We start from the raw sequence: 25,310 nt of genomic DNA on the forward strand, positions 1-25,310 counted from the left end.
GTGTGGTGTGTGCGTGTATGGGGTGAGTGAGTGAGTGGATCGGAGGGGGGTGGGGGGTTGGAGTTTGGATGGAGGAGGGGTTGGGGGCGTCAGGTAAGTTTTGGGGGGTAGGGGAGCCGCCTACTGGTGACGGAAGGAATTCCCTGTCACTGGTAGGGCCTACCACCATGGTTTTCATGGCGTTGTCAACGTCACAAAAACCATGGTGGTAGGCTGGCTCATAATTCCATGGGCGGTACAATGCTGGCTTCTGGGCTGGAGATAGACATCTCCAGCCCGGTGGCTCATGCCACCATGGCGGTATGAGTGGAGAAGTGGCAGTCTCATAATGTGGCGGTATGTTCCTCCAGCCTGTTGGCAGTCATACCGCCACATTATCCCTGGCGGTCAGAAGACCGCCATGGACATAATGCCCCCCACAGTCTCTAGACAGAAATATTTTGATTCGACATTAAAACCAGAATCTGCCCTTTTTCCAGGCCAGGAACACACACTGGAGAGCAGTACAAGGAGCTTTGCTATTTTCAGCTTGCATTTGGCTTAAAATCAATTAACGCTTTGTATGACTGAATTCTATAATCTGTATTTGCTTGGTTTCGCAGTGCACTGAATGCCCCGTTTACCCTTGTAGAACCACTTTGCAATTCTAACTTTTTACATTAGTACTTTTTCTTTTGCAGATAAAAGAACATGAACAAAGACGACCTTGCTGAAGGGCAAACTTTCATCAAAGGCTTTGTATTCACGACAGGCCAAGAACAGGAGAGTGAGCCTCTTGTGTTTAATTGCTCTTCAAACGTAACAAAATAGTTATTCCAGCAAAATGGAGGTCAGGTTTCATTTTTAACATTTTATAAACTCGCCTGATTTTAGACAAATGAAATCTTTTTAAACATTACGGTAAAAATGTAATATTGTCACAGAACAACAATGCAGAACCAGCATATTCTGGAAAGTCTGGCAATGGAGTACATCTTTCCGAAAACCTCTCCAGATTATGCACTTTCAGTGACGCTCAATGAAAGCTTTGATTTTGTGAGAAAGAACATCATGGAAGAAAGCACACACAGCAGTCGTCTGTCACTCGAAAGAACTTTTGTTGATTTACCACCATTTGATGATGAACTAGAAAATTGTCAAGAAGAGAAAAAAGTTACTGAATGCACCAGTTCTTGGGGTGATTTTGAAGGTTTCGGAGAATCAATGGCCAAATCAGAGAGCTTCAACTGCACGCTCGAAGCACTGAGGAACAACTCAAAATCCAAGAATTTTCAAGGAGATATACCTCATGACGAACTTCATTGTTCTACCTCTTGCAACACCTGTGATTTAAGTCAAATACTCGAACTGAATGCGACGACTGCAGGCAGTTCACCAGCTGATTCACCAATCGAGGTTTGTTCTTAGAGGCCTCGCATGGCCTTTTAACTAACATGTCAAACAGAAATGTGTTTCTCTTCGTGTGTAAAAAGCAAGAGTAAAAAAGAAGCCGTAAAATGCTGAATTGCTAAATTAATCTTTTTTTATGTTTTGCAAGAAGAAGCAGCAATGTAGAGCCACTAGCCGGGCTTTAGGGAGTAAAACGCTGAAGGAGCGGTGGAAGTTAGCCTATCTTTTAAAGAAAGTGTCCTCCAGAGAGAGAAATGCTTCCCGTAGTTATGGAAATTAATGCAGATGGTGTAGATCAATGCAGCACTGGAAATGGAAAACAAATACTCTAAAATCTTAAATCTAAGGTGGCGCTAAAAGGCCTGTAGTCAGGCATAGCGGAAGGATGACAGTGAGACCATGCATTATTATTCTTTTTACAAGCTCCACCCCAAAGAAATTTGCACCAAGCAAAACTATGACAGCCAAGTTGTTCTGGCCAGCTTAATTGGTCACAGACTGGCTGTATTGTGACTATTTTAGGGGATTAGGGCACCAGCTGCCAAGATCTGTGAATCTAGCATACTTCAGGGTTTTGTGCTAGTAAGGTAACTCTGATGGTTAATGCGTTTGCTGAAACGATATTGGTGCATTCTCTGATTGCAGGTGTGAATCATAATAGAACAGACCAGGTTGTTCATCTGCCTCCTGCAGAGGGTAGCCGGTAGTTGTAGGTCACAGACTGGTGTTTTATGTAATCAATATGTATCAATAGGTTAATTCTTACATTGCAGCTATCCCTGGGTTACCCTAAGCCTCAGACTTCTATAGTGTTAAAACAGCTCAGTTTGAGTGCATGCGTGTAAAAAACTCTGTATAATCTGCAACAAATAATTATGACATTTGAAGGTTTTAACTCAGCCGTTTGTTATTTCTAAGGTTGATAATATGGGTTCCAGTGGATAGTAATTGTTAGAACCCCTTTCAGAGAACCCTAGGGCAACAAGGTGTTACTGGGCCCACCTGTGGTGGTTACATTTTTTCACCCTTGATGTCCTGAGCCCTGCCTTCTATTGACTTTGAGTAACTGGGCTAAGTACCCTTTCGGCTCCTAGCTGTCAGTGGTAGAGTGGGTCGAGCCGCCCAAGGCTTCTCAAGCAGGAGGCAGGTATAAGGCATACACAGGCACACAACTCAAAATTCACCCAGCAAACCAAATAAATGATTGTTCAGTCCAACACTTGCATTTATGAAAAAAATAGGCTTTTATTTATCAACAGAAAGTATACTACCAGACACCACAAACAGTGAACAGAGCCTTCGTAAGGCAAGCATACTAGCGTTATCCAGGTCAGCTCTGGAGTCCCATTCCCCCTCTAATGATCGTGGTTATTGCCCATTCATATGTAAATCTAACTAACTAGGCCCACTAGTGAGTTCAAGTCTTAGGAGCGCTACCATGGCTTTGCAAAAGTCTAGGTGTTTCCATGTCGAAACATGTCAGTCACAGCAAGTTACCCCAGGGCCTGGTCATCAGTCTTAAGTGCTCCAGCTGGAGTGGTGGTTCAGAGTCACTGGGTGCACGACTCGAGTGGTCAGGATCAAAGGTTGAGATGTTGCTGTCATGATGGTGGATGTCCTCGGTGCTCTTCTGATCATGTGGCTATTCTTATTTTGGGTGTGGTGGCAGGTCTTGGGTTCCCCCGGAGTTGGAAAATTGAATTTGTTGTACCTTTCTTCACAGTTCACAATGCGCATCTCCTTCACAGATGCATGCTGGCTCATGGCAACAGCTCTTCCACTTCACCAGAGCCTCTCATGACATATGGGAGGGTCATATGAGCATACACAGAGCGCCGGCCCCTTCTGGGCTACAGAACTTCTCAGGGCAATGGCCTATTCTGAATCTAAATGCTGCACCAGAGCGATGACCCTCGTTCTTTACCGCAGGCCCCACCTGGCATAGGTGGGTCATGGCCAGCACCAACAAGGTGATGGCCTTTTTCGAGTCAAGGTGCGGCGTGAGGCGGTGGCCCTTTTCTGGACACAGCATGGCACCAAAGGTGATGACCCTAGTTCTTTTTTGCAGCCTCCATCTGGTAAATGGGGTGTGAATTCTACACACAGGTGAACAACCTGATTGGTGTGTGTCCCCACAGACCCAAATCTCACACCTGCTCCCCGTATCCCCTCAGCATGAACTCCACTGGACTTCGCTCCCTCAAGGTGATCTCCTTCACCTCATATGGTCATCTGGCCTTGGTTCAGGCAGAGGCTTAGCTCCAGGCCCCAGGCAAGTGTTCTTGATTCTCCTGGGTGATGCCCCCTCACCCAGCATGGAAAGCTAGCAGACCTTAAGTCCTAGTTCTGGTCACAAGAGGAGGCACTCATGTTGAGCTCCTTCTCGCGGATGTCAGCTTCAATTTAACAATTTGAGAGCTTTGAGCTCCCCTTTTCTTAATCAATTTCCAGACACAACTGTGACTTAGTGTCACTGGGCCTGTTTAAGATTTTGGCAGATGGGTTATTCTGTCACAACACTGATGGACATTCTGGCCGCCAAAATAGTAAACTCATGGGAAATAATGGGATTTATATTGTGGCGGATGGGATATCCATTACTGTTGTGATGGAGTAACCCGTTCGCCGAAATCTGAATCAGATCCTCTGTCCCTGAAGTTCAAATTCTAGGTGTTGCCCACTTTGAAGTGCCTGCTTGTCTGCTGTACTCTTCTTCCAGAGAGCAGTATATCACAGCAAGACTGTCTCTACCCTTGACAGCTGCAAACACAGGCCATAGGAGTAACAAAAAGAACCCATCTGGATGTAATCTATTGATATGAGCATCAAAAGTTTACAAACGCCACAACCATGCCCTTTATTACTGCCTTATCAGTCCCATTTACTTCCTAAAGTGTGACCAGACCCCTTTGACCAGTGACCTTTCTTTGGAATCAAAGATCCCCTTTTGGAGAGTACTGAAGAGCTAGGCTCTCCTTTCCTCCACTGTGTGTCCCACCAAGTTCTCAGAAATTCAGCAATTCACAAATCTGCCTGGGAGAGCACTCCACCTCCACATGTTCCTCCAGCAAGCCCTTGGTCTTTTTGCCTTAACCAGGCTACTGCTTCTATTTGGGAATGTTTCCAAATTTCATTAAAAACTTCATATAAGAAGCACTTTTTTCGTTGTTTTCTGGGGCCCAACGGAAACTCTTGTAAATCTTTAGATTCTGATAGGAGACTGGGGAGTTTCTTTACCACTGCTAGTGAGGAAGATTTCAGCCACTACTGGCATTTTTCTACACTATATGTGGTGACAATATCAGAGTGTTGTGATGATATGTAACGAGGGTCAGGTCGGCTTGCGCTAAAACCCCATGTGGAGTTTACAAAACATGCAAGACAATCATTCATGTCCGTTGGCCACAATACCCTCCCATCAGGACCTGAAAGTGTTGTGTTAAATGTTCCTTTTTGGACCCCCCATCGAGCTATTCTTGACCTTTATTATTTTTTGCCAGTTATTAAATTTGGCTGGTGAGGGAATATTGGGCGCAATAATTTCCTTAATTTTCGCCACACACCGACAACTAGTTTGCTAAATAGTGTTGTTTAAAAAATATAATTTGCAACGGGATAAGGCATGCTCTAAAGAAAGCTTCCCTCTCTTGTATTTGCCAACATTTAGTTCCCCACACACTTTTTAAGTCAACGGACTTTAACCAATATTCATAGCCTCCTATCACCAACTGGGAAACAAAGGAATCCGAATAAATCAATCTGGTATCTGTTAACAAAACATTTTGCAGTTTCATAGGAGGTAATTTGAAATAGTAAGACTCAGCATTTGTTACATAACGCCCAGTAAAACATGCACATTTTTCCATATATGTTTTAGAACTCCCCACTGGTGGGGCCGGGCAATGTTCCCATTGTGTATAATTGTAAACATTTCACAGGGTGCTAGTTTTATGTATAAAATGATGTCCATAATGATTGTAACAGAAAATATTGCCATAATTAGAAGTTGTTTGATAAACATCTTCACTTTCAAATACAGTATAATATTTAGGCTTGGAAAGCAAAGAAACTGTTTTTACATCCTAATCATCAGAAACTACTCCCAGTGTTATACTATATTGAAACTTTAAACACATATGGGACTTGAAGGATCATTTATCCCAAACAATCCCATCAGGAAACAATATAGCTTAAATGTTCACTAGGGACAAGGCTCTCTGGATCTTATGTGTAGACAAATGTGGTTTTAGGACCTCATCCACCAGTTCAACAGCAAAGTGTTCAGGAAGATAATGACCATGTATCAGCAAAATGAAAATGATGTTCAAAACAATCCAGAGAAGAAAGGCAAGCACAGTTAATAGGACCCATAGATAGTTCCAGGGACAAACCAGATAGTTAGTTTTAAGGTAAGTGAACAGCTTACATGCTCTTGATTCAGGTACTGCAGAAGACCTAGTGCAAGTACTGAAGCCGATGTTGGAAAACTGGAACTGACAGATGTGGCCCTTGGTGGTTCATAGTAAACTACTCCAAAGGTTTGTGTTGAATTTGAATAACACTGATCAGAAGTGTGGATGTTGCTTGTCGCAGAAGAAGTTACTGGTACTAATGACAGATCATTTTTTACCCTCTCCAAGATCAGGAAGTGTCAGCATTGCTTGCATAAAACTTGAAGAGGTACATCTTGTTGGTAGTGAGAGGGGTTCAGGAACTACCCAGAAGTACTCTAGGTCTGCTATGTAGGATCGGTCACATGGTGTAACTTGACATTGTCAATGGTGACAAAGTGGTTTCCTTTAGAACTAGGCAGCGGTGGTAAGATGACACTTCTGGTACCGTGTATTCCCAGGTCTGGAACCAGTGCAGATGTGAAGGGCTGAATTATTTTTTCACAGCAGTTTTTTTTTGCTGCCTCATCAGCCAAGAAATTGCCTGCAACGTGTATTCCTACATGTTGATGACCCAATGTGTGAACTACATGGGCATTGGGTAGCATTTTTTTCACATCTGCTACTTTCCCTCACAGTAATCTGTGTTTGATGGTGTTCCCTTTTGAATCTTTGAACCCATTTTGCACCAGGAAGGCAGATATTCATTAAAGGACTGGACACAATAGTAGGAATCACACACTATTAGTGTTAGCTGTTACAGATCCGTACGTTCCATTGCCAGTACCAGAGCCGTAAGCTCTGCCAATTGTGCAGTGCAGTCCCCTAGGGTCTGTGTGTAAGAGTTCAGAGCAAAGAATTTGCCATCCTTCATGACACCACTCACAACCACACAGGCTGCAGAGTACTGTTGTTTTATGCCTACCGCCGGTTTTGCTGAACCATCAGTATAAATTAATGTTTGATAGTGATCAAGAGGCAGGATATTTGTTGCTAGTGGGTATTCAACCTTATATTGAAGGAATCCTTGAGTCTGACGTTTTGGGTCAAAAGCATAATCTACATCAATGGCAGTCAGAGACATTGCCCATTGGACCTAATGTGGATGTAGTGCTCTAGCGTTTGGGACTCTGGCTTTTGTGACAGCCTCGAGAGCTGGTATGGGGGTTATGACAATAATGTGTTTCCCCTGGGCCAGAGGTTTCTCTTTTATAAAAGCCATCTGAACAGCAGTCAGAATATTTTCTGTGGGAGAAAAGCGTTGTTCAAATGTGGAGTAAATATGTGATTTGTTTGCTTATAGGCAATGTATCACTTTCATTGAATGTTACATAGGTGAATCCGATTGCATCAGCAATTACTCTGATGACCAAATTTGTTTTACCACGTTTGTGAAAGTGTTTTGCTTCAAGCATGTCCTGCTGCAATGTTCTCACAAAGCATGTGTGTTCGACTGCCCAATATTTACTTGAAAAGTCGGGCGTATTAAATCATACAATGGTTTTATACGTTGTGCGCACTCTGGAACATAATTTCTGCCAAAGTTGAGGAAGCCTAATAACGATTGGAGCTTTTTAATGGTGTTTGGTGGTTTTAATTGCATGCATTTTTCTAAAAAAATAATGCAGCGATAGGCTCTTTCCTTCATCTAATAACTAATATCCCAAAAACAGGACACTGAGGAAAGCATTTTTTTATTTTTTTATTTAATTTGTTGCCAAATTCTGCAGAACCAGGGCATCATCCGTCTAGTAAATATTGTTGACATAGGACAATGCCTTAGGGTTTATGTTGTGTAAAATTGATGTTTCATGTGCTGAGAACAGTCCAAGACTGATCTTATTCCCTTGTGGGAGTTGTGAAAATTGACTTTGCAAGCTTGGTGCGCTGAAGGCTTTTAAATCCCTTATTTCAGGCACTATATTTTGGGGGAAGCACCCATTGGAAGTGCTGTGAGCATTTTGTATAGCAATTGTGCATGTATGACCATGTAGGTGTCTGCAGTCTAAGACTTTTCTATAAGGATGGTCTGGCTTAGCTATATGAAAGAAGGGTTTGTTCATCGGTGAGGCGCTGGGCTCAATTACACCCTGATATGCAAGTTGTGTGAGTGTTTCTTTCACTGCTTCTTTAGCCTCATGTTTAATGGGATATTGTGGTTGAGGCTGCAGTTGTGATCTAATAGGTATTATGTGGTATGGAGAGTCTCTGTCCCACCCCATGTGATTGCGATACAGCTCAGGGGCTATTGCCAATGCCCAATCTACTGAGTAAGTTCCCCTAATTTCGTAGAAACGAGAGGTGAGAAAGAAGGCATGATAACTTCTTCCCTGAATGGAAGATTGTGGGCAAATTCTGGTGGCCAATCCTTTTCTGCCAATAGGATATCATAGCACTGTGTCAGTTTTTCTGAGAATAGTACTTGAATTGTGCACTCAGTGTCTCCTTCGAGTTGCAATTTCAATTTGTAAACTGTGTCTGGGGGGAAGACACGTGTCTGCAGTTTCAACTTCTAAATAGTCGTTAGTTGCGGTCGCATCCAGAAGCCTTTGTTCTGGTCAACTACTGTGACCTCTGCCACGCTGTCTAGTAGAGTCAGTGCCCACTTCCTATTCTTTATTAAATCTCTCAATATGCGTGGCATTTCGGGCCGAAATAGCTGCCCCCTTTTTTTAAAACTGTGCTTTCTGTTGGGTGGTTTCTCTTCCTTTTTGATGGAAGTTTCAGCTGAGCGTTGTGAATTTTTTTCTTGGTTTCATGTACTCGTTTCGTTGTTCGGAATGCCCTCCTCGCTCACTTCATTTATCCGGTGAGTTCTGAAAGGAACTAGATTGGTGCGTATCAGTATATTAATATTTATCAGGAGTTTTGAAACTGTCTCCATTTCTTAATTGTATTGTTTCTCAGAGGTCTCCGGACGGAGAGATTCTCCTCTCTGTTTTACATTATCTTTGTTTTGTTTATCCCAGCATTTCTTAGAACCCTCTTTTGTTTGCTTGGCAGAATCCTTATTGGATTTACCTTATAGTTGTGGTTTAGTTGGTCTGATTCCCAGACTATCCCGACCTACACTAGAACAGGTCTCAGCGATAATCTTTGGCAGCGTGCACTCCAGATCCTGTAGAGGAATATCCCAGAGCTGCATGCGGCCTGCCATAGCTGCTGCTTCCCCTTTAAGGTTACTTAATATTAGTGAGGAGACTGTGGCAAAGTGCCCATTAATTGTATTTCTAAGACTAGGGCCTGGTCAGCCTCGTATTCTTCTTGAATTTGTTTCAACACTTCTGGAAGATTCGCAGGTGTCAGTGTTTTGCATTGAGTAGTGTAGAGTTTAGCAAATGCTGCACTCCATGATGCACAGTTATCCACTGTGGGAACCATCACAAATGTTTATATTGGGGTCTCATATAGGAAAATACTTCTTCCAAAGCACTTATTTTATTTTTTGCGCTAACCAGAATGGAATTTCTTCACGTTTGGTGGGTACCTTATCCATGATTGAATGTACTGTAGTAGGATTAAGGCCTGCCCTGGCCATATGTGGTTGTGCAGGAGGAGCCCTTGCTGGAGCAGTATTTAATGTTTGCATTACAAATTGTATTAAGCGTCAATATACTTGACCTAAATCATTATACAGGTGGCGCACTTCCAGTACTGCCACGGTGTTAGCATTAGGGTGTGGTGTATATGTGGCCAGTCGTGGCCATGTAGGACCTTCATTACTCAAAGGACCTACTATAACATTTTGTGCAACGTGTGCTAGGGTGCCATCAAGCCAATTTTGGTGTTCTTGATAAGATAGAGGTATTTCGAAGTATGCATATACTCTGTATTGTGTGGGTGTGTTAGCAGGAGTGTAGTGATAAAATGCATGCATGTTCCTGTCCACTACTGGAAAAGTGACCCAAGAATAAAAAAAATCAGTTCTATATACTGGATTTGCCTCAGCTACGAATATAGCTGCTCCTCCCTCCTCCGTGAGGCCATTATTTACTAAATGATTTGTGAGGGGCAGCCTCATGTTTGCTGCAATTACAAACCGTTGGGGTCCTGCCATATTTCAATATTGTATAGTTCAGAGATAGGGACACCAACTGGGGATTTAATCCTTTTTAAAAGGTTCAAGCTTGAACAACCTTCAGTGAAAAATAGGTGCTACTTATCTTACCTGAGGAGGATATCCCTAATACCACGGACGTCTCTGTGTAAGCTAATTAGGGTGTCTTTAGCATGTTGTGAGACAGAGATACTTGGGAGTTCTGTAACTCAGTCCCTAGCTAACATTGGAGGTGCAATGTCGGAATGACTCCTGTTATCGTAACAAGACTGCTGGATTTTGGCGGCACCAGCAAAGGGACTGAGTCTAATCCTTTGCCATGTGACAGCTGTTGGCCTAACCCATCCGGACAGCTAGCAGCAACTCACCAGTACCAGAGAGTAAAGGCGATTTGTGGCAGCCCTTTCGCATGACATTTAGATTTCTCATGGAGATTGTGGTGGAACAGATCATACCCCCTCTCTCTCAGTTACTCATATCTCATACATACAAAGGCAAAATAGAAGCAGGACTAGGTTCAATAGGTTTTATTGAATCAACTGCATTCTATATAAAGAGGCATGTATTGCGATTATAAGGATGATAAAACATAATAAAAACAAGGCAGTGACAAGGAAAATGAAACAGAGGAAAAGTCTCACTATATTGTCACAAGAATGGCTCTAGAATCCCTACCTGCACTACTAGGGTTCTATACCACAGCATAGCAGTGTAAACCCTAATCTGCCCATCAGGCCCCCCAGAAGAACCCCATACCTGTGACAGTAGGTAAGGAAGAGGTCTGTTGGTCTACTGCAAATCCTTCCACACGGAAGGAGAGACTGCGTCAGGTCTCAGCAGAAACTGAAAAGGCGACGTGCAGTGTACGATGGCAACTGGTTGAACTTCCCCTCTCTCATGGAAGAGCAGTGAGGTGTTTTATAATAAAATATTTGGTGTTTGGAGAAAACCGCCCTGACGTGACAATGCATATATTTCTGTGTATGAGAGTTGGGGATATGATGAACGCTTTGTTCCAGCAATAATTCATAACTTATCATGTTCAGCTTTGAATAAAGCATGGATTGAAAATGTTGTGCAGAGAAAAGAATAATAAAATTCTGTGTGAAAGGACAAGCAGATAAAATAATAAAACCATCTCCACTCAAAGTAAGGCTTTTACTAAAATAATTTTTTAAAAAATGCATGTCTCAGAGTGAAAGGGCACAAGCTGCAGGCCTAAACTGACATAATGCCCCTGTGTAATAACAAGAATAACCTCACAACACTAATACGAGACTCTCAGACCCTCATACACTGTACCAATCAGAGGCACTCGTGCATCCTTAGAGCTGCACACAAAGATGCACCTTCATCTGGGCGCCTTGGGTACTTTACCTCCCTAGGGTTTTCCACACTTTCCTAAGTTCCTTATATACAGCAAAGATCCAGTGCTAAAGTAGAGTGGAAACCTACCAGAATATGACCCTTCATTCCCTTCAGTGTCAGTATTTCTATCTGGTGGAGTGCTGCTTTAGTAATCCAGCGTCTACCTGAATGAGGGCCCAGTGTGTTCTATAGATTTGTTCTTTTTCCTTTTTGACAGAAGTTCAGAGGCTGCCAAAAGGTTGAACTTGAACATATATGATGTTATTTACTGGTGGAAGTCCATAGCCCCCTAAATTTAACTTATTTATGGACTAGGTTTACAAAGTGGTTTGCACTTTTCTGGAAACTTTTTTTTATCCTCCACTGGAAAAACATCTTGTGCGTAGAGAGACCACTTTTCGATCATTTCTATTAACTATTTAAATATTTTCTTCTTTTTCTTGCCCTAGAATCTCACTTACTCCTACTGCTTGCTAGAGTAATTTTCTAAGTGTATCCGGGTACACAAATGTGAATCAAAGCTTTGGTGAACACCCACAAAAATGCAGCTTTTCGGATATACTCGTTTTGCACAACCATTCAATACAACACTGTTTTCATTCCCCTATCTCTCCCCTGTTATAGGCAACAGTGGCAAAAAAGTCCACCAAGTAGTTTGACCTTTCTGTAGCAGTAAATAAATGTTTTGTTCATAGAACTACACAAATCCTGAAGCTGTTAAATAGCATTTGTTTTTAAGTCAAACAAACCTTCTTTCTACTGCAGTTTGATAGTCATGAACAGCGTATGAAGCAAATTTAAGTTTGTGTAGAGTGCTAGAGATAAAACTTGCTCATGATGCAATCGCTCACTATTACAAGCATTGGCAGAGCCATTAGGTTTAAGTTTTGTGTTGTGTGCACACTCTCAATAAAAACATTAAACCAATTGGTATCAAAACAAACAAACCCTCTTGAGTTCTATGGGTGATGCCCACAGAACAAGGTAAAGAAAAAGCAATGAGTGCTATCTACTGATACGTTGTTCTACACAAAAAAATTGTAATGTGGTTTACCAGCCCACAGATTGTAGTTGAGTTGATGTATTGCATAATGAAGTGGCTGAATTATAGTTTCCTGAAGATGCATGACCTGTGCTATTGATAAGTGTATAAGAAAGGTTGTGTTGTCTCTGTACTAAATAGCTTTGCACCTGGTATGACATGGAGGCTCATTACGAGCGTGTCAGATCAGGTGCAAACAAATTTGAAATCAAGCTATCATTTTCCCCATTACACATTTTTCCACACTCAGATTTTAATCTTAACATTCACTACCTTTCCCATGCTATTTAGAGCTCATAACAAAAACTGTCTTCTCAATGTTTGCAGACCTTGGCACCGACATTCTTTTGCACAAACATTTCCGTGATCCTTTGCAAACTATTCATTTTGGGGGGTCACTGCACATGAGCTTGGGACCACTGCAGGCATATACATGTCACAGTAATTTTTTTAATTACTGTGGCGTGCATATGATGAGAAGAAAATTGTGTCAGACACGGATGGGGACACACTGGTACACAACACATATCGCACACATACACAACTGTCATTTTGGTGTCAACATTCATTGCCAAATGAATACTGGCACCAAAATGATGGTACAGTCACACCTGTCAACTGTGTCCATGTGTGCACATTGCAAGGGGACCTGTAAATGTCATGTTGTGCGTGTGTGTGATTGCAATGCGATTGGGTGGGTGAGGTGTAAGAAGGTAGAGTGTGTGATGTGGTTGTGTCAGTATGTGTGCCACTTGCATATGGCATTGAAGTTGTTGTGTTGTGTTCTGTGTTGCTGCATACAAAATTCAGGTGAGTGTTGTGTGGCGGTCATTGTCATGATGTGCATAGTTGTGATGTTACGCAAATGTGTGTGTGGATGAGTGTGTAGTTGTGTTGGTTGTGATTTGCTAATTGTGTTGGTTGTGCTGTGCGTGGGTGCAGTGTCAATAGTGTGTGTATGTTGTGTAATGGATGTATGTCAGTGTGTGTTTGTGACGTGGTGGAATGGCAATGGATAATAATGTATATGTTGTGTGTTCTTTCGTGTGTGATGCAGGGAGACACATATGGCATAGGTACAACGTGCATGTGTGTGTGTGAGACTTATCTGTATTCCATAGCCACTACCGTTGCCCGATGCCCATTGGGTCCAGAGACGGCCTCCCTCCGTCAGAAAACCACCACCAGTACACCTCCTGCAGGACTGTAACATCTAAATATAGCGAATGGAACAACGTCGACTTGATGGTCTTTTCTGGTCCTCACCATGGACGGTTTGACGGTGGCACGGCCAAGATCTAAATCAGGCCCTTAATCTCACTGTGCCTACAAAAATGAATGTGTCCTTTTGTAAAATAACTGGTGCTCATGCCAAGTACTCTGATACTTTTGGGTCGGATTCCTGGTATATAAAAACTGCAAAAAAATATAAGAACAAATGTTCACAAAATATTTTTCTACGTTTCATCAGTTTCACTTTTTAATTGCGTGCTTTAAACTCATGTCATTGATTTTTAAAATGAAAAAAAAACAAAGTTCAGGAACAAAAATGCCTCTTTGTGATCATTTTTACGCATCAAAATTCACCACTGTTATATAATAGGGAAGGAAAGCATAACAAATGTATGGAAGGACCTTCCAGAAGGGCGCAGGACTATGTGGGTTCAAAAGTGGCCTCACACCTGAGGGCTCCTCATGGAGACTTTAATGCCAGGGCACTGTAGGAGAATGATTTTGCTCTGGTGAAGCCACAGACATAAGCTGTGGGCAAAGTGGGAAATTGCCCAGGGTCCCACCTCCAAAGGCCCCCCAGAGAAAGTGAACTTTCTCAATATTTTACCACTGCCTATTTAATTTCTCCCACTCTCTGTCTACATCTATTTTTGTCTCTCTCACCTGTGTTATCTTAAAAATGTTGGGTCCTGGGCAAGACCTAATTCAACATGTTTTTATGATCTTATGAAAGTTTAACTTGAATTAGCAAGACATTTAAATTTGTTCAATACAACCCCTCCAACTCTCCCCCCCCCCCCCCCCCCCCAAATAGGTCTTGTCCAAGACTCCTATAATCCTTAAAATTACACTTTAAAGCAACATTAGAACAGACAATGAATGAAGCCTCCAGTCTTACTGGAGGTACTGCAGGTGTAAATAGAGAGTCTACATAATGCAGCGGTCTCAGCTCCTCACACAAGTTAAACCGCAAAATGCAGCAGCTCTCCTGTGACTCTCTCACACCTACAGTTTTTCACTAGAGTAGTTGAGTCTGTGGGTAGCCTTGGCAGTCCGTGCTATGTATTACAGATTCAAATGCAGGGAAGAGTTCCTAGTCAGTCTTTAGCTTTTCACAAAAAATATGCCTGCTCTCTTTGAAAGTACGTATTGCATATCAATTAGTAGGACTTAAAAAAAAGTTCACAATTTCCTGACATAGCCTTCTGCAGCTCAATATTAAAGAGGTGGAAGATTCTGTTGAAGGCTGTGCTCAATGTAGACACAAATGTGGGAAAAGATTACAATATTGAGTTATTTGCCCTTCCTCTTCCTAGCCTGGATACCTAGCAAAATTACATATGTAGTTCTTACCACGGTGTACCACTGGAACCAAGAAAAGTTATTCACCTTTTGAAATTGGCAAACATCTGGTTGCTTGAATAAATGATATGGTCAGGAAAAGCTTTATGATGTTCTATCTCCAATATACACCTGCCGTGTCCAGCTTGAATCCCTGAAATTGATTTCTTTTTTAAGACCTCGTTTTTATCAACCAGAGTGAAACTTTCTAAAGATAATGGCCCCGAAACATCAAGTGACAAGTTTGGAACAAACACATTTTAATAAATGGTGAGAAAAAGGAAAAATATGTTGTCATATCTCACTTTCTTGAAGGTTATCTCAGACGTGTTTTATACTGTAGTAATGACATATGGCAACGCTACCCAGACCCACAGCTAGGGCATACTGTGTAGGCATGCCTGCAGGTAGGTCACGCCAACAGCTCAATCTAATTGGTTTACCTAATATACAGAATTATATACTCCTGCTGTACATTGAGGAAGATATTAGAGGTAACCTTGTAGTATCTTGTCCTTACAACAACACGGTTGTCTGGCCTCGTGCCTCTGTATGGTCTGGGAATTTGACTTGACTTACATTTTCCTTGTAATGTACAGTCAGGTTCCATAATCCCATTTGTACGCAATAAATGTGACCAATCCCGTAATTCAACATTTATAGAGAATGCCAGTACCTATAATGATCCTTCTTCAGCTGTTCGCTTTAACAATAACCTGCGTTTGTATTCAAGGAAATATTTTTTGCTTCATACTACAGTACATACACACAGGTCGGGTCTTACTAGTTTTCTTGCCAGTTTGTCACTTTTTACAAAAATAAACGTTTTATGAATGTCAAAATTGATTACGTCAACTGCATTTCAGAGGTCCAGCAGAATAGTAATTTTCTCGAAGTAAGGAAATTACAATTTTTTGCTTAGATATTCATAAACATAGAATTTTGATACATGATTCACTAATAATGGGAGAGTGTTTCTATTTTGATCTTCTGACATTACAAATGGATGGCCCTGATTGGTATGACTCTGCGAAACCGTGACAACCAGGAGCAACCTGCTTGGAGGCATGCTACATTTCTCCGACATTATTCAGCTACTCTCACCGCTCTGTAATTATTGTCAGATGGGAGTGCCTTTTATTAGGCACATTCTACTTACTGTGCTCACTGCTACTTCCGCTCATCTTTAGCTTCCTTTATTGTAAAACATAGAAAGGGTTGACAATGCTGTTGGCTATTATTAATGCTGCTAGCCACGCCTGCTACAGTGCTGCTTTTATAGCTTTTGCAATTTGCCGAGTTGTTTTTTTAGGGTGACCACCTGGCATTAAGGCAAATTCTAGATAAGACTGTAAAACAGTTAGGTTCAGGACGAAGGGTCAAAATTCAGGACACCAATTCAACAATGAATGTCAGTTTTACAGACACATCCAAAAGAGGCCATACCCCTTTGTGGAATCAGTGCATTTATTTACTCTTTTTTTGTACATAGCACTATTTATTCATGGTGTTTTTTTGTGATTGCCTCCTAGTATGCTACATTCAGGTATCACATTACATCCTTGTTCAGTAGTGAATTAATGCCCTTCAGCACTGTGTCAAGCCCACCAACCATACCCAAATCTACCCAATTGTTTTTGGACAGAAAGCAACAGCAAAATCTTGATTATGTTTGTAAACATATTAAAACCCATGGCAAACAATTTGGTAAACATTAAGGTAAGTAACCTTATGCAAGTTGAACAAAAACAACTGTCTCTCCTCCACCTCCAATGGACTTTCACCTCTAAAACACAATTAATGAGGAAGAGCAGATGGTGTGGGTGACAGTCTCACACCTAATGTCAGGATGTGAGGTACCCACAGCTTGTCTGTAGTCTCACAGCACTAGAGTGCACATCCAGGACTCTACATTTATCTCAGAGCTGGGAGCCCAGGCTACCAATCAAGGACAATAAAAGAGGAGGATGAATTCAAATGGTGGTTTCTAAAAATTGGATAGATAAGGAAGAGAAGAACAAGGTTGGACAATTCCTAAAATCAGACAAGATGGGTCCACCAAGAGTATTGGAAGGTATTATGTACCTGGGGAGTTGTCTCTGTAAACAGGAGGGAAAAAGAAGAGGTCTTGTCAAGTAGTTGAACAAGCAGCACCAACCCACCTTGGCAAACTCTTCTGTTGCAATGGTCCGCTGTTCGTGTTTATGAAGGGTGAGCAGGAGCCAGACCCTTTGCAAGTCTGTGCAAGGCAATTGCCCACTCTGTCCATGTCTTAAAATGGGTTTGCAATTGAGCAAAAGCTAAACCAGTGATCTGGCATATCCCTAAGTGTCAGAGTGCACATAGAGTCTTCAAAATGTCTGGGATGTAAATTGCACAAACAAAATGTAAGAACATGAGAAAGGTGCATTGGTGTTTCTTTAACATATGGTACTGTTTTCCCCCTTATCTACAATTAGACCTCAGATTAAACTGGGAAGCAGTTACCCTTTGGTACCTAGGGATTAATATCTACAATTTCTCCACTGATTTGCAGGATGGAAATATTTGCAGAGCGACACAATCCCTTCGAGCCCAGTTTTCTTTTTCGTCGTCTTTCATGCTTTCTGTAGTAGGCCATGTGGCACTAGTGAAGATGGTGTGCTACCCCGATTATTGTATTATTTTGCCAAACTTCCTCTGGTCATCCCTCATTCTTTCTTCAGAAATGGCACACATCAGATTTGGTTGCTGTGGTGCCGTCAGGTAGCTCTTTCCATTATAAAGCTACCTGTGACTGTATTAGGCCTTTCGGGCTTAAAATGCTGTTATTTAGCTGCAAAGGTCCAAAGGGTGGCTCGCTGGCTGCCTGCCCGCCTCCTGCATGAGATGGGGTTTATCCGTAAAGACTTTAAAGAAGGCTTACTGCATGACTCCTTGTTTCCTACTGACCATTCTACAGAAAACCATCTGGGGTTATCCTGCACAGCTTTCTCTTGCCTTGCTAGAACATGTAAATTCACCGACACAAAGAAACCATGTGCTCCTGCACCACCTTTGCTCGGCCTTACCACTCATACAGGATGGCTGCACTCAGAGCAACTGTGTTAGTGGCATGATGCAGGCATCTTAAAATTGGGGAATTTGTTTCTTGACTGCGAGCTACTAGATTTCCAAATCCTTGTGGCAGACTACCATCTTCACCCAGATCAACTACTTATTTACAAACACCTTAAACAATCATTAAATGCCCTATTTCATGTCTGCCACCTAGCACTAACCCTACATGAGGTGTGCCAGAAGCTCTACACCATAGGGACTGATGGAAAACTGATAAGATGGCTGTACAGACCTTTCCTGCAACATGGAGACCACTTCAGGGCTTCTTGTCATACTACCTGGGAAATTAATGTGGCCAAACCTCTGCAAGTTACTGGGCTAAAATAATGGACTTTCCCAACAAAGTATCCTGTGGCTGCCTTGTTTAGTACATTAATAGAGCTTCCCTGGGAATGCATTTCTGTCATTGCTTGCCATTGGCTTTGTGGTTTTTAACTCCATTTGCTTTCAGTTTGCTGGTTTTATTGGTTTTAGGCTGCCCAACTTAAGTTTGTACCTTTCTTTGCCCAAACCTTATTTACAGTATGCTTCCGAGTGCTCCCTTTCTGTAAACAGGCCTGTAAATCTTGTTCTTATCGCATCAAATTTGCTGTACATTAAAAGAGCAAGGGAAATGTCAGGGTCTGTCTTCGGTGGGAGCTTGGTGTTTACTTTTCTTTCTCTGACTTCAGAGTGAGTGGATTTGTGTGACAATCCTGCTGGATACTGGGGGTAGGAAAGAGTTTTTCCTAGCAACAAACAACATTTAAATGAACTGCAAGCATTTCAGAATTAGGAACACAACAGAAGCACATTTTTGTTAATTCTGAACTGTGCTAGAAAGAAATATGTTAATATGATTAAACCAAATCATCACACTAGGTGATGCAATTTCCACACATCGTCTGTGCACTGTATAGTTTTATTAGAAAAACTGTATGTCTGTACAAATGTAATGGTCATTTCAGTCAAAAATCTGTTGTCTGTAATGGCAGTGTGCTACCACACCATGCATACTCCACTCTACTCTACACCACTCAACACTACTGCACCCTACTAGGCATCACTCCACCTGACACCTCTCCATGCCACTGCACTCTGGAACACTGCACTCTACTCCACCCTGAACCACTCCACTCTGTTCCACTTCACTCTATGCCACTTCACGCTACACTTCACTACTCTACTCAGTACCACTCTGCTCTATGCCAATGCACTTTACGCCTCTCTACACCACTGCACTCTGTGCATGTGCACGCTACACCACTCCAGTCTAGACCACACCAATCTACTCTGCACAGCTCCACTTTATGCTACTCTGCAACACTGCACTCCATGCCAATACAGTCTATGCTAATGCACTTTACTCTGTAACACTCAACTCTATGCCCCTGCATTCTACACCGATACAATGTACGTCACTCTGATCTCTTCTGCACCACTGCACTCTGTGCCACGGCACTCTACACCACTTTACACTATGCCATTACACTGTATGCCACTCTATGCAACTGTACTCTACCCTGCACTTCTCCACTTCACTCTACTGTGAAACAATGTAAGTTATGCCACTGCACTCTATGCTACTGCACTCTATGCTACTGCACTCTACTCTGCACCTCTACACTCTATGCCTCTGCACTCTACTCTGAAACAATCTACTCTACGCCACTCTGCCCCACTACACCCTAAACCACTGCACTCTACTTCAATGCACTCTATCCCAGTGCACTCTAAACAACTGCAGTATATGCAACTATACTTTACTCCACTGCTCTCTATGCCACTCTACTCCACTATACACTACTGCACTCTGACACCCTACTCTGCAATACTGCCCTCTCCACCACTGTACTGTACACCACTCTACTCTGTACTACTGCATTCTGCACCAATACACTCTGCCACTGCACTCTACTCTGTATTACTCCACTCTATGCCACTGCACTCTAGAGCACTATACTCTACACTGCACCACTCTATGCCACTGCACTCTATGCCACTTGTGTCTACTCTGAACTCTGCACCTCTGCACTATACACCACTCTACAGTACTGCACTCTCTGCCACTCTATTGTATGCCACTCTACTCCGCTGCACTCTATGCCACTCTACTCTGCCCCATTCCACTCTGTCCCACTGCACTCTAAACAACTGCAGTGTACGCCACAGCACTCTACTCTGTACTCTATGCCACTCTACACCACTGTACTCTGTACTACTGCATACTGTGCCAATACACTCTACACCACTGCACTGTATGCCACCCTACTCTGCATCACTCCACTCTAAGCCACTGCAAACTTCAGCACTATACTCTTCTCTGCACCACTCTATGCTACTGTACTCTGCACCACTCTACACCACTGCACTCTATGCCACTCAGGTCTACTCTGCTCTCTATGCCACTGCACTATACACCACTCTGCACTACTGCAGACTCTGACACTCTGTTTTTGCCACTATACTCTGTCACTGCACTCTGTCACTCTACTCTGCACCACTCCACTATGCTTTACTGTACTCTACTATGCACCACTCTAATATATGCCTCTGCCTTCTATGCACTGCATTGTACGCTGCTGAATTCTGTTCTGCTGCATTCAATGCCACTTCACTCTACACCACTATATTCTGCAACACTTTACGCCAATGCAGTCCACACAAGCCAACTCTCCTGCATACCACCCCACTATATGCCACACTACCTGACTCCACAGTATGCCACTCCAAAACATGACACTCTGCCACTTCACTCTACAACACTCTACTCCACTCTTCACCATTCCATTCTGTGACACTCTGCACCACTCTTCTCTATGCCACTAACGTTTAGCCATGCTGAACAGCATCCACTCTGGTGTATAACATAGCCAAAACACAGTGACAAAACCAATAACTCTTCCTCTGACAAGACCTATTGGCTTTGGCAATGTTTGTTTCTACTATGAGGTGCTGAGGTTCCTGAAAGCACTGTGAATGTGTACGTCCTTGTTTTAAACATGCATTACACACAGCATACTATAGGCTGACAGAAAATGCACAAGCACATTTAGCTTAAATAAAAAAGCTCTTCTAAAATACAGATTTCAATAATATACAGAATATAACTAGTGCAAAAAATATATATAACTGTCCATTAAAACCATACATTCCACAGCTCAGCTTGGAACACCCTTACAGTAACTCTCTGAAAGAAAATATCTTTGCCATCAGAAAGCTTCAAGTGACTCCTTTAATTAAAGCCAATACAGGTTTCCAAGCCCATTTACATTTGCAGATTTACCAGCGGCGCACATTTGCATTTCTTTTGGGAAAGAGACACCCTGGCAAGAAGGGCTGTCTCTCATCTGTCTCCCCCTTACCTCGGGATCAGAGCTCAGGTAACTCCCTGTCTTTCAATCGAGCTGGGGAAACCGGCTAGTCCTAACTGCGTTTGTCCTTTAGCTGAAAGGCTAAAATTGCTGTCCATTAAGCCTTTCAACACAAACAATGGAACAGTAGGGCTAAATTACGGGCAGTCCGTGAAAATTACGGACGGGTGGTCACCCTAGGTTTTTTGATCATACGATTGGAACAGGTCATCCTACACACTGAGTGCTTTATAGTGTCACCAAACTATTTCCTTATGTATGTTTGTATATGTTGGTATTTATATAGAGCGAATCTAGCTAGAAAGTAACGGAGCGCTGTACGTTACATTGGGTATTAGGAGGAGATGCAAGATCATTTACATCATGTGAGGATTACACAAATACATGTCACACATTGCATTCACATTTTTAGGAAGTCAATGATTTAAAAAAAAAGTATTATAATTTTGATACCCTAGGGGTCAAATGTCAGACAACCCACATGAAAACCACATCCTCTGTTGTTGCTTATCAAATAGTACCTGCCCCATCATAATTTCCTTGAACCCCACCACTGTTTTTGCCCCCTCAAAAAAACTGTCATATGTCTACTGTATCCATCCTACTCTTACCTGCTGTCCTGCTGTGTTTCTTAAAATATTTTCTACCCTGCCTGTCTACCACTATTAGGAGAAAACATAATGTTCAGTCTCCCTTCAGAAATATTTTGAGCCCTGCTGCACTGGGTCTATCTCTCATTATTTCAAAGTCAGTACTGGCAGAGTCCAAGGTCATTAAGTCGCAGTGGCTCACTTTGTTTTTAGATCGGGTAACATTTCCTGGAGCGTTAATACCGGCGACCTGAAAAATACCTACTAAAGCACAGTCCTCAAAGACACTATCCCAAGGGGGGCAGAAAGCCCACCAGAGACCAGGGAAGATTTTTTTTTCAAAGTAAGAGGGTGAAGGTATGGCCATACCCTCACCCCAAATAAATGGGGCCAATGTTGTTCTGCCCACCAGTGAACAGATGGGGCAATTACCCCTGATCCACACCCGGGGGTTGGGGGTGAAAGTCTACTTGATGCCAGGAAAAAAAATAATAGTATGGTGGTGGCTACCAACCAGTATGGCCATGGTTATGCCCCCTCCCTAACTGAAGGGGGTTACAGTCTTTCAGCTCTCCCCCCGCACACTAAACCAACTTATTCCATGGCAAGCAAGAGGACATTTGATTATTTTAGGTTTTGGTTTTACATTTGGGCCATGAAAGCTTGGCCAACTCGCAAAATTGTCCCACTTGGAATGGTGAGGGCTGCACTTTTTAGACTTTGGGACACTGCCATGTGGAAGAATCCACAAGACCTAGACACATCTGAAAACTAAACATCTGGATGAGTCCAGGTTGGTGTGCTTCACAAGCACCCCACACCATTTTCTTACCCACAATGCCCTGCAAATCTCCAACTTTGCTGGAAATCACACATTTCTTCCACAGTTTTGTGATGGAACCTTCCGGAATCTACAGGAATCCACAAAATTCCTACCACCCAGCATTGTCTCATCTATACCGATAAAAATGTTGCCCCACTTGTCAGCCTAAAACTGTTTTTTTCCCAAACTTCCCTTTTGGACCTGCTTTGGTTCCCCCTCAATTTTGACATGTTTTTGGAAAGTGAGGTGTCATTTTTCCTGGGAGACTGAGGGGAAAGTTGGGTGGTAGGAAATTTGTCCCGGTGCGTTGATCCCACACAGAAATGTGGGAAAATGTGATTTTTTTTTTTTGGGCTAAATTTGAGGTTTGCTGAGGATTCTGAATAGGAAAACATTGGGGAATCCACGTAAGTCACACCTCCCTGGATTCCCTCGGGTGTCTTGTTTTTAGAAATGTTGGGGTTTGGTAGTTTTCCCTATATGGCTGCTGAGCCCAGGACCAAAAACGCAGGTCGGAAGGACATTTGTGGCTCCTCTCAGATTTCAGAACTTTCTGTCACCAAAATATGAAGAAAAAGTGGTTACTTTGACAGATTTTGAGGTTTGCAAAGGGCCATGGGTAACAGAACCTGGTACGAGCCCCACAAGTCACCCAATCTTGGATTCCCCTAGGTGTCTAGTTTTCAAAAATGCGCAGGTTTGGTAGGTTTACCTAGGTGCCGGCTGAGCTAGAGGCCAAAATCCACAGCTAGGCACTTTGCAAAAAACAGGTCTGTTTTCTTTGGGAAAATGTTATGTGTCCACCTTGTGTTTTGGGGTATTTCCTGTTATGGGCGCTAGGCCTACCCACACAAGTGAGGTACCATTTTTATCGGGAGACTCAGGGGACGCTGGTTGGAAGGACATTTGTTTCTCCTCCCAGATTCCAGAACTTTCTGTCACCAAAATATGAGGGGAAAGTGTTTTTTTAGGTTTGCATAGGATTCTGGGTAACAGAACCTGGTGAGAACCCCACAAGTCACCCCATCTTGGATTCCCCTAGGTGTCTAATTTTCAAAAATGTGCTGGTTTGGTAGGTTTCCCTAGGTGCTGGCTGAGCTAGAGGCCAAAATCTAGAGCTAGGCACTTTGCAAAAAACACGTCAGATTTCAATGTAAAAATGTGATGTGTCCATGTTGCGTTTCCTGTCGCGAGCATTAGGCCTACCCACGAAAGTGAGGTACCATTTTTATTGGGAGACTTGGGGAAACACAGAATAGCAAAACAAGTATTATTGCCACTTGTCTTTCTCTACATTTTCCCTTCCAAATGTAAGACAGTGTGTAAAAAAATGTCTATTTGAGAAATGCCCTGTAATTCACATGCTAGTATGGGCACCCTGGAATTCAGAGATGTGCAAATAGCCACTGCCTCTCAACACCTTATCTTGTGCCCATTTTGGGAATACAAAGGTTTTCTTGATACCTATTTTTCATTCTTTATATTTCAGCAAATGAAGTGCTGTATATCCGGTATAGAATGAAAACCCTTTGCAAGGTGCAGCTCCTTCTGGGGACCTAGGGTTCTTGATGAACCCACAAGCCCTATATATACCCACAACCAGAAGAGTCCAGCAGACGTAACGGTATATTGCTTTCAAAAATCTGACATCGCAGGAAAAAGTTACAAAGTAAAACGTAGAGAAAAATTGCTGTTTTTTTCTCCTCAGTTTCCATATCTTTTTATTTCAGCTGTTATTTTCTGTAGGAAGACCGTGTAGGATCTACACAAATGACCCCTTGCTGAATTCAGAATTTTGTTTATTTTTCATAAACGTTTAGCTTTCTGGGATCCAGCATTGATTTCACACCCATTTCTGTCACTAACTGGAAGGAGGCGGAAGGCACAAAAAATAGTAAAAATGGGGTATGTCACAGTAAAATGCCAAAATTGACTTGAAAAATGTGGTTTTCTGATTCAAGTCTATCTGTTCCTGAAAGCTGGTAAAGAACTTACCTTCGGTAACGACTTTTCTGGTGGATACATTAGCTACCTGTGGATTCCTCACCTATTGAATTCTCCCCTTGCACCAGCATTCAACGGAAATCTTCTTCCTAGCTTTCGCACGTCGACGAGGACGTCACAATTGCCCACGCGACGCCGTCTGACGTCATACAGGCAATAAGAGGTCCTCGCCGACGTCAGTACCAACATTTTTTACGTGCCTCTTAGACGAATAGGCCATTGAAACAATCAAACATATAACAATATTTAATAACATCAAAAGATCAAAACATCATTATTTTTTTTAACATAAATACATAAATATATACAATATATCTGCAGGCCCTCAAATACCAAGAGGAGCACACCCAAGGATAACTTGGTAAGACCAGACAGGCAACGGGGAGGCGGGAGGGACCGTGAGGAATCCACAGGTAGCTAATGTATCCACCAGAAAAGTCGTTACCGAAGGTAAGTAACTCGTTCTTCTGATGGATACAACTACCTGTAGCTACCTCACCTATTGGATAGAGTCCCAAAGCAGTACCACACTCGGTGGAGGGTGCCTGAATGGTCAAACCAAGAAATCCTGCAGCACTGACCATGCAAAATGGCCATCCCTCCTAACCTCCGAATCCAAG

The 25,310-nt window shown here is 42.5% G+C and overlaps 1 protein-coding gene across 1 annotated transcript in view; it reads left to right on the forward strand.

Annotated features, from left to right (window-relative positions):
* The window catches only part of CLBA1 (clathrin binding box of aftiphilin containing 1), a 139,180-nt gene that overhangs the window by 41,845 nt on the left and 72,025 nt on the right, over nt 1-25,310 (forward strand). The window contains exon 2 of the mRNA XM_069207325.1: nt 681-1,395. Within this exon, the coding sequence (XP_069063426.1) occupies nt 931-1,395 (465 nt within the window). The 5' untranslated portion in view covers nt 681-930. The remainder of the gene's footprint in view (nt 1-680; nt 1,396-25,310) is intronic.

Source organism: Pleurodeles waltl, chromosome 9 (genome assembly GCF_031143425.1).
Source record: "Pleurodeles waltl isolate 20211129_DDA chromosome 9, aPleWal1.hap1.20221129, whole genome shotgun sequence".
NCBI classification, from domain to species: Eukaryota; Metazoa; Chordata; class Amphibia; order Caudata; family Salamandridae; genus Pleurodeles; species Pleurodeles waltl.